Source organism: Orycteropus afer, unplaced genomic scaffold (genome assembly GCF_000298275.1).
Source record: "Orycteropus afer afer isolate SDZICR_OR568_19922 unplaced genomic scaffold, OryAfe1.0 scaffold00020, whole genome shotgun sequence".
Classification (NCBI taxonomy): domain Eukaryota; kingdom Metazoa; phylum Chordata; class Mammalia; order Tubulidentata; family Orycteropodidae; genus Orycteropus; species Orycteropus afer.
The window spans coordinates 4,665,916-4,675,995 of NW_006921607.1; the positions used below are offsets into that span (position 1 = coordinate 4,665,916).

Sequence of the window (10,080 nt, forward strand, 5' to 3'; positions counted from 1 at the left end):
CTCCCAAAGCACCCACCACCTTTCTGATGGGGTCGATAATTCACTGCAGGGGCCACACAGAACTCACAGATTATGGGGTTTATTAGGGAAGTACTAGATTACAATTCAAGTTCAGGAAAAACGCTCAGTTTCTCTCAGCCCACCGTCTCTCAGCCAATAGTCTCTCACAGTCTCTCTCCCAGCAGTGCGTGTCCCTCGGTGTCTCTCTCAGCAATGGGTGTCTCTTATGTCTCTTTCCCAGCAGCACGTGTGTCTCAGGAGCACGTGTCTCTTTCGGCAGCTCATTCTTCTCAGCCAGCAGTCAGAGAGACTTCTGCCTCCAGGAGGCCTCCTTTTGAGCCTGGCCCAGTGGCCAAACCAGCCAATCATAACATCAGAATTCTAAGCACCTGAGAGAGAGCGGAACTTCCCAGAGCATTACTTTGTGCTGCTCCCAACAGAAATACCCCAGGTGGATGATTTTAACCATCAGCTCCTCACTTGCTCCCGGCAAATTCCGCCAGGGAGTTTGCAAAGAGTTATGGCTAGAAAAAACATACCAGGTAATTTACTACACCTCACTTATACCAAAGTCAATGGCAATGAGTCAACCTGTTAGAAACCCATTGGGTTTCCAGGGCTGTACATCTTTACGGAAGCAAACTGCCTCATCTTTCTCCCACAGAGTGACTTGTGGGTTTGAACCATCAGCCTTTTGGTTAGCAGCTAAATGCCTTCACCACTACATCACCAGAGCTCCTTAGTCTTTCTTACAACCCAAACAAACCAAACCCACTGTCACCAAGTCAATTCCAACTCATAGTAATCCCTGTTGGGTTTCCAACATTGTAAATATTTATGGAAGTAGCTTGCCTCATCTTCCTCCTGTGAAGCAGTTGGTGGGTTTGAACCACTGACCTTGGGATTAGCAACTGAATATCTTACCCCCTACACCATCAGGGCTTCTTTAGTCTTTCATATAAGCAGATAAAAATTTTCAAAGGTATGATTCCAGCACCCCGTGCAACTTAATGTCTTGCCATATCATAGGCCCATAGGCCCTGTTGCCAACTGTTGTGGGCTTGTTGTCACCAACCCTGTATGAATCAAATGCCATTGTCATAATCATTTCTTCTCTTTGCTTCTTTCAGCATCTGGATTGTATTCCTTAGGGCTTCTGGTTTCAAACGAGGGACACACTACTCAAACAAGCTTAAGTCTCTTTCTGCCCCCAAAATCAGTGTGTGTGTGGTGGTGAAATGGTTGCATTTAGTGTCTTTAGTAGCTGGAGAGAATGCAGAGTTAACTCACAGAACTAGGGACTAAAATGAGCCAAGACTCTCCCTCTCTGTCCATTTCTTGTTTGGACCTCTCTCAACTTCTCTTTGAAGATTAGTTTCTTTCTTTCCTACTACAGATAGGTCTTCTTCATCTTCCAGGGAACATGGCTACTGGCATCTTCAGCTTTGCAATAGCAGTAGAAAGAGCATCCAAATAACAGTTCCAGAGAAGGACTGTGATTAGCTCTGTTGAGTTACATCCCCATCCATTGGGCCAATCATATTATTAGGGTGACTGTAAATTATAATTGGCCAGCCTGATCACATGCTCATTCCTGTGGCCAGGGTGCTGTTACAGTCTGTTGATAGCAGATAAAGGGGGATGGGAAGGCTGCTAGGAAGACAGAAAATAGCCACAAAGTCACTATATAGGGTTCTGATTTTTCACTATGGCAGCACTCAATAAACATCTTCACACATTGAGTTCTTTCTTTGTTTTAATGATCACCTCGTGAGAAATTTCCAAGTAGAGGATCACCTCTATGGTACTTGCTGGAGGTCATATAATGTGTTTTCAAAGCATATTGATACCAAATGTCATCTTTGTCCCTCATAAAAACCCTGAGAAGTGCGGGACATCAAGCTCAACTGGCATAGCATACTACACAAAAACATTGTTCCACATCCTGCTTTGGCAAGTAGTGACTGGGTTCTTAAAAGCTTGCAAGCAGCCATCTAGATGCAACGAAGTGTCTCTCCTTGTCCAGAGCAAAGAAGAATGAAGAAAACCAAAGACACATGGAAACAATTAGTCCAAGGGACTGGTACACCATGTGATCTTCATCCTATATGACTATGAGACCAGAAGAACTAGATGGTGCCCAGCTACCTATGTCAACCACTCAGAGGGGGATCTATGCAGGAGATCCTGGATAGAGTGGGAGAACAATGTGGAGCAAAACTCAAAATCATTGAAAAAAAAAAAGGAGGGGGGACCAGGTTGCTGGTCTGATAGAGCCTAATGGAACCACTGAGACTATGGCCCCTAGCTGCCCTTCAGATCTAGAACTGAACCCATTCCTGTATCTTCCAGTCAAACAAAAGACAGGCATATGAGCTGAACATTAGGTAGATACACTCCTTGGAGAGATCAATCATGAGAGAATAGAAGGGCTGTGTATGCACAGGGAGACAGCTTGTGGGGCAGGAGTGCATGGGAGGGAAGTACACAGGGAAGAGGTAACTATGGGGAGGAAGTTGGAGGGGAGCTGTTGCATTGTGGGAAATTGCAATCAATGTCATGAGACAAAGTATATGTGAACTTCTGTATGGAAAATGAATTTGCTCTGTAAACTCATCCAAATCACAATAAAAATTAAAAAAAAAAAATCTGAAAAGTGACAAAAAGGAACCCAAAACATAGAAGAATTAAATGACAGGTCCAGGAACACACAATGGATGAGGACAGAGGGAAACCCAGAGCCCTGGCCTTCTGACTCCAGTGCTCTCACCCCACAATAGCACATTCAACATCTACACTGGTGGAGGGAGGGTTTAAGCCCAGGTCATCTCTGGCCAGTTAAGGGAGAGAGCTGCGTCTGCTGTCTTCTCGGTGGAGCTGGGCCAGCCGCCTCAAGGAGAGAGGCTGGTGGCTCCTGCCTTCGGAGCCTGCTCGAGCTCTGATAGGGGAGGGCCCTCCGCTGGACCTGGCATCCTCCCAGTGGGCACTCTCAGCACGCAGCTCCTCCAGGACACTGTGGAGATGCCTCAGTGTGAGCAGAAGTCTCTGGTCTTGGACCTGCATCTCAGACTAGGGGAGAGAACAAGGCCATTAGGGAGTGCAGAGCACATTCGTCATAAATCACATTCCCACCACTTCCCATCGGATGCCCACTTGTGAGCTGCACAGCCTTGGAGCAGTCTTGTCTACCAAGCTTCAGTTTCTTCATCTGCAAATTGGGAAGCAAACCATTTACCTATAAGGCTCTTAAGAGAACTGAACAGATTAGCCCACTGGAAAGCACTTTCTAAAATGTGATGTGCTGAGCTACCAAGGTTTATGATTATCTTCATCATCATCATTTTATTAAATGTTATTATTCTTATTTGCCAGGGAAAACCTTATGAACAGCAAAGAAACATTGTCTGATACATTACCACGCAACTTTCTGGCGCGGGATCGGGTGGTGTTTCGTTCTGCTGTGCATGGGGTCGTTATGAGTCGGAAATGACTCAACAGCACCTAATAACAACAACATTCATATTTGCAGCTGCACTGTATCTTTCAGTCTTCATCATAACAAGTCTTATTTTTTTTAGGTATTAAGGTGATAGAATGCTCTGTTGTGATCCATAAGGTTTCCATTGGCTGATTTTCAGAAACAGGTTGCCATGCCTTTCTCCCTGAACAGACTTAGTGTGGAAGCTCTACTGAAATCTGCCCACCATGGTGACCCGACTGGTATTTGAAATGCTGGTAGCATAGCTTCCAGCATCATGGCAACATGCAAGGCGGCACAGTACGACAAACTGACAGGTGGATGGTGGGCAATGTTTTCTTCTGTTATACATAAAGTCAGCATAAGACAGAGTTCACTCGATGTCAACAAACAACGAGATAGAGGTTTCAGATTAAAGATAAGTGGAGTAAACCCTGTAGGAAGACAGGAACCCTTTAGGACAGCAATTCTCAACATGTTGTTCATGGCTCCCTCAAAAAAACACAACCAAACCCATTGCCAACAAGTTTGTTCTGACTCATAGTGACCCAATAGGACAGAGTAGAACTTCCCCATAGGGTTTCCAAGGCTGTAAATCTTCATGGAAGCAGCAGACTGTCTCATCTCTCTCCCACGGAGTGGCTGGTGGGTTTGGACTGCCAGCCTTTCAATTAGCAGCCAAGAGCTTAACCACTGCACCACAAGGGCTCCTTTGGAGACCACTCAGGTCCTAAAAACCCTTTCAGGGGTTCAATGAAGTCAAAACTATTTTCTTAACAATACTGAGAGGTTATTGGTCCTTCTCAATTTCATTTTCATGAATGTGCAGTGGAGTTCTCCAGAAGCTACCTGATGTGTGATGACACAACAGATTCAATATAGACGCAGATATGAGACTCCAGCTGTCTTCTATGAAGGGAGACATTAAAGAGATTTGCAGCAATGTAAAACAATGTCACTCTTCTCACTCATGTTTGCTTTGAAAATATAGTTATTTTAATTAAATAAATATTTTAATTGAGATATTGTTTTATTAGTATGTAATGAGTTTTTGTTATTTAAAATGCATTAATAAATAAATATTTACATTTTCTCAGCATTGATTTCTAATTTAATCAACATTGGTAAATACAATTAACATAAACAAAAGTTTTTTGGTGTCCTCAGTAATTTTGTGGTGTGCTGGTAGCATAGTGCCTAAGGTATCTGATTGCTAACCAAAAGGCTGGCAGTTCAAACCCACCAGCCACTCCTCAGAAGGAAGCTTGGGCAATCTACTTCCGTAGTGATACTGCCTCAAAAACCCAAGGAGGGGTCGCTATGAGTTGGATCTGACTCAACGGCACATAACAACAACAGCAACAGTCATTTTTAACTGTCTCATCTCACAAGGCAAGAAGTCCTGAGGTAGAAGGGCTCTGGGCTCAATTTGGTCAAGTCCCACAGCACTTAGCTCTGTCCTCCTTTGGAGGGAATGGGCAGTTAGTCATCAGGCTGGTTTGTTTTATGATCACTGCAGCCCTCTCCCCTCTTTTAGACCTAGCCAGGAGTTTTGGGCTGGCACGATCCTGGGAAAGTGGGGAGAGGACCAGACTCTGGTGGATACTAGTCATTGGTGTCGCTGATTGCCCCTCCTGCTGCATGGAGTGACTGTCCAGTGCTGGTCTCACCGGGAAGGTCAAGTGGAACTGTAGTAGTATGGACAGATTAGAATTTCTGGGAGATGAATATGTGTTCTGAGTTCCATATTAATCTTGTTTGATTTAAACATTGCCTTACTCTGCTACTTGTAGCCATAAACACATAAGAATCCTGCCCCTGCAATCACATTCCTAACATCATAAAACCAGCTCACAGCACAGGGCAACTGTGTTCCTTAGATCATGAGACTAAGAAAGAAACACTGCAAAACAAATAACACAAATATAAATTTACTACTTAAATGACTTTTCCTAGTAACAAGCCATTCTTGAGATGTCTTCCAGCTCACTAGCTGTGGCCAGCATTAACCAGTTTGGAGCCTGCACACCCCTGCCCTTCCTTTGCCACCTGATGAACTAAGATGGCCAATCCAAGATGAGACCAAGACTCGAAGCAAGGGCAAACAGCAGACTGAGCATAGCCTGAAGGAAGCTGAGGAATTTATCACAACCTTCTTCTGCTTCCTGACCTTCGCAAAAAGGTCAGGATTTTATGAATACCTGTCTGTGCAAGGTCTCTTGTGAAATCAAACCATGGCCTTAAAAAAACTACTATAAAAACCCCTAGCCTGTAAAGTCAGGGAGACACACATTGCATTGCCTCTAGCCCCATGTGTCTCCACCTTGCAAGGTTACTATCTACTGTCTTCTTATTAAATTATTCTCTGAGCCGCAGCTGACTTTCTAGTCAATATTTCAGAACCCAGTCTGCAACAGAGCTTCTTGGGTAAGTTCCAGACAGGTCCTTACAGAGCCAGGTATCATTCTGTGTGATAGGGGTTAAAACCAAGCTTGACTGGGAAAGTTTACAAGTCAGGGATCAGCAAAAGGAGATGCAAGGTTCCTTCCTTTCTTAATATCATGGAGCAAGAGATGCTTGGGTCTGGGCAATGCTTCTGGTTGCTTTCCTCCCACCTTGCTCTCTGTCTTCATGGCCTGAGAGAATGGTACTTTATCAGTAGGGAAATCAACACTTTGGGGTCAGGCACTAAGTAGCCTCAGCTTAGGTACCCACTGTTTAGGGCAGAGCTGGATGGCCAGCTGCCTGGCATCCGGACACCCGAGGACTGTGGGAAGTGACATTCCCTGTGGCTGGAGACAGGAATTCCCTGACATATTGAGAAGCTCTGTTGGATCAGCCCCTCCCATGGGATAAAGACAGGATTGGGTCCCAGCTGGCTTGTTAGCTGACAACCCAGAAAGAGCCTCTGGGGTCACTTCCCCTCAATCCTGTCTGTCCCTGTATAGCATGAGAAGCTGGCCTCTTGGAATACAAACTTTGGGGGCCTCCTGAAATTCTCTGAGTTGCCTCCTCTCTCTTGGTTGGTGCTCTATGTACTTTGGGGCACCCCTCCACTTTTGGACTTGAATAAAATACCACAATAAGGGGCATAGGAATTGGCTTCTTGAGCAGCCAACAAGGGGCCAAGTAACATAACACAGAAGTTCAGAAGTACCCCATGGGGTGGCTTTATACCAACAGGAAATGGAAGACAGGAGCAAGCTGAGCAGATACATTTCCTCTCCTTTCTCTCTTCCCCAAGATGCATTTCTTCTTTCAATCCCTGCAGAGAACTCCTAGAGCCAAGTAGGCTAGCTTGCTGAGAGACCTGCTGGGCCTCTGCAAGGCTCCTTCTGAAGTGACAGCCAGCTCAGTAACTCAATTCATTGCCCTGCAGTGCACTGACCTTTGTTTCAATCCCCCATCTCCCTCACTCTGACCACTCTGTTTGCACCTCCAAACAATTGTTAGTACCTTAATCCTTGTTCGATCCTCTGCTTTCTGCATGGCTTAGGCTAAGATAGTGGGTATACTCCATGTCCACCTGGGCCAGGAAGGAATAGTCAATAAGGAACGTCCAAGCGTAAAGCAGTTGCTGGTGAATTGATTCCAACTCATAGAGACCCCCTGTGTGTCAGAGCATAACTGTGCTCCCTGGGGTTTTGTTTTGGTTTTCTAGTGCTGCTACAACAGACGTACCACAAGTGGATGGCTCAACAAATGGGGATTTATTCTCTTACAGTTTAGGAGGCTAGAAGTCTGAGTTCAAAGTGTGAGCTCTAGGGGCTGGGTGAAGGCCCTTCAACCTTGGGCTTCAGCTCTGCCTCTTGCTCCAGGCCCACTGAAGCTGGAGGCTTCTCTTAACTCAAGTAGCTGCTGGCTGCGGAGGCTGACAAACCCAAGGTTAACAAGTAAAATGGCACAGTCCCAACCTTATCAAGCAACACAGCAGGCCACTAGTTCAAGCTCATAAACAGTCTCAAGATCGGCAGACAACATAGCAGGCCACTGAGATGAAGACTACCTGCTACGTGCAGGTTTCAAACATGCCAAAAAGCTCAGAGACCTTTCTCAAAGCATCTTTTTATTATTATTATTATTATTAGGATTTGGGTGAAGATTTACAGAGTAAATTCACTTTTCATACAGCAGTTCACATATACTTTGTCTCATGTCATTGACCAAAATTTACAATGCAGCAGCTCCCCTCCCACTTCCTCCCCATAGTTACCTCCTCCCAGTGTCCATCCCTTCATACTCTTCTGCACCCTGAGCTATCTCCCTGTGCATAAGCAGCCCTTCCTTCTCCCATGATTGTTCTCTCCAGGGCGTGTGTCTACTTGAGGTAAATGTTTAACTCACATGCCTGTATTTTGTTTGGCTGGAAACCACAGTTGTGGGTTCAATTCCAGACCTGAAGGGCAACTAGGGGCCATAGTCTCAGTGGTTACACCAGGCTCTATTGGACCAGCAAACCTGGTCCCCACCTTCTCAAAGCATCTTCTTGTATACTGGAAACAGACCACATTCCTAAGGCAGCTACTCAGCTGCTCACAGTAGATTCTACCATGGAGTTGATTACCGATCTCATCATGGGGAATACTACATCCAGCTACCCAGCCACTCAAAACCAGGCCCAGCCAAGCTGAAACATAACCTTAACGACCACAGTTTTCAATGGCTGATGTTTTAGATGTAGATCAGTCTTTCTAACACGGTGTCTTTGGGTGAACTAAGTGTGTTAACCATTTGCATCATGCAGGGGTTCCAATTCTTGTCTGAGCCTCTGCTTCCTAGAGGACCCAGGCAGCAGGTATACTTCTTTTCCACCTGGGTCAGGATGTAATTGTCAACATGGATGTTCCAAGCATACAATAAGTGAATTACACATGTCTCATCATTGAATCCTTATAATAACCCCTATGATGTTGGTACTGTTGTTATCCCCATTTTATAAGGGCTCAGAGAGATAAAGCCTCACTGGGTGCCACACAGCAGCAGAGCTGGGCACATAACCAAGAACTTATTGTAATGCCAACACCAGCCTGGCATGCACTTCAGCTGGTACCTCCTATGTAGGCCATGACCTACTTATCCCAGCACCTGAGATTGCAATTGTGCAGCATGGCTGGTCCCAGAGGGGTGCTTGTAGGGGCCACACACCAGCCTGCAGCCTCTGTCCCAGACAAGGGGGTACCTTGGGGAGACCAGGGAGCCTTGGAAAATAGGAGATAGGGGCTACAGGTAGAAAGAAATGCAAAGCCTTACCAGTTCCTTTCTCAGCCACTCCAGGGTCTGCCTGAGATTCGTGGTGGGGTCCTCTGCTGTTTTCATCTCCGAGTCCTTGGAAGACACCTTGGCGCTGACCTGGACGTGGGCCTGATGGGCCTTTGACTTCTACAGTTCCCCACCTCCTTCAGTCTGTGAGCAAGCTCTGGCCAAGTCACCGAGAATGGAGCTAATGAGAGCAGAAAGTGGCTCACACTCTCTGAGTGGGAAAGATAGGCTTTTTTTTTTTTTAAAGAGCTTCAGTGCTCAGAGCAGAACAAAAGAAGAGGGAGGGAGACCAGTGGGGATATGGGTGTCCCAGTATCTGCTGGCTTGAGAAGCCAAGAACATCTGATGCCAATAGGATCGCAGAGACTGTAATGCTTTAAATGATAATAAGAATTATTATTATGAAAATAGGTGCCCCTTTCTAAGGGCTTGTTTTGCTCATTGCTTTATATGTGTATATTATCTTATTTGGGGCAGATACACCACCTTTGCCTCCAGTCCTTTCCTCACTCTTTCACCTGTGAATCTGTTATTGTTGCTAGCCATCAGGGTGATTCTAAAACATAATGTCGCATGTGTGCACAGCAGAACTGCTCCATAAGTTCTCCAAGGTTGTCACCCCTCAGAAGCAGATCACCAGGCTTTACTTCTAGGCACCTTTGGGTGGGTTTGAACCACCAACCTTTAGGTTAGTCATCCAGCACTTAACTGTCTGTGCTACCCAGGAACTCCCCTCTATAGAGTCTAGATAAAGGGAAATATTCACTTTTCAGGTTTCCTTGCTTCTGGGATGGCCATGTAGCCCACTTCTAGCCAATGAGATAAAAGTTGAAATTTGCTCTTAGACTTCTAGAAAAACCTTTATCTTCCTGATAAGACAGAAACATCCTTGATGCTCTCCCTTTGCTCCTACTTCCTTCTGTCTTATATGTGGATATAATCCCTGGAGCTACAGTAACCATCTCACAACCATAAGACAAAGGCCAAGAAAATTTCTGAGATACTTGAAATCATTGAGTCACAGAATCAGTGGCAGCATCTGCGTGACTTCAGGCTTCCTGTTCTGTGAGACAATAAGCCCCATTCTTAGTTGAGCTCACTGTTACTTGCAGCCAAACAGAGTTTATATATGATTCACCATTTATTCTTCACAACACACTATGAAGTGGGTATTCTTTTATTCCCTCTTTCAACAAACACTTATTGAATGCCTGTTATGCATGAAGCTTTGCTCTCAGTCCTGGAGATACAGCCAAAAAAACAGACAAAAAAGATCTTTGCTTTCCTGGAGGTGACATCCTAGTGAGCAAAGACAAACAATAATCAAAATAAAGCTATATTTA

The 10,080-nt window shown here is 45.2% G+C and overlaps 1 protein-coding gene across 1 annotated transcript; it reads right to left on the bottom strand.

Annotated features, from left to right (window-relative positions):
• Window positions 1–2,838: 2,838 nt before the first annotated feature.
• Window positions 2,839–8,857, bottom strand: CUNH20orf202 (chromosome unknown C20orf202 homolog). The gene is made up of 2 exons (XM_007934701.2): window positions 8,729–8,857; window positions 2,839–3,069 (listed from the first exon to the last, which is right to left on the bottom strand). Exons 1-2 carry the CDS (start codon window positions 8,792–8,794, stop codon window positions 2,839–2,841), a joined length of 297 nt encoding a protein of 98 aa, XP_007932892.2. The 5' UTR covers window positions 8,795–8,857.
• Between the last annotated feature and the right edge of the window lie 1,223 nt (window positions 8,858–10,080).

Coding starts and splice junctions, on each gene's coding strand:
- CUNH20orf202 (XM_007934701.2), bottom strand. CDS start 8,794: ATGAAAACAGCAGAGGACCCCACCACGAATCTCAGGCAGACCCTGGAG. Junction 3,070..8,728: donor AGTGGCTGAGAAAGGAACTG/GTAAGGCTTTGC, acceptor TCTCTCCCCTAG/TCTGAGATGCAGGTCCAAGA.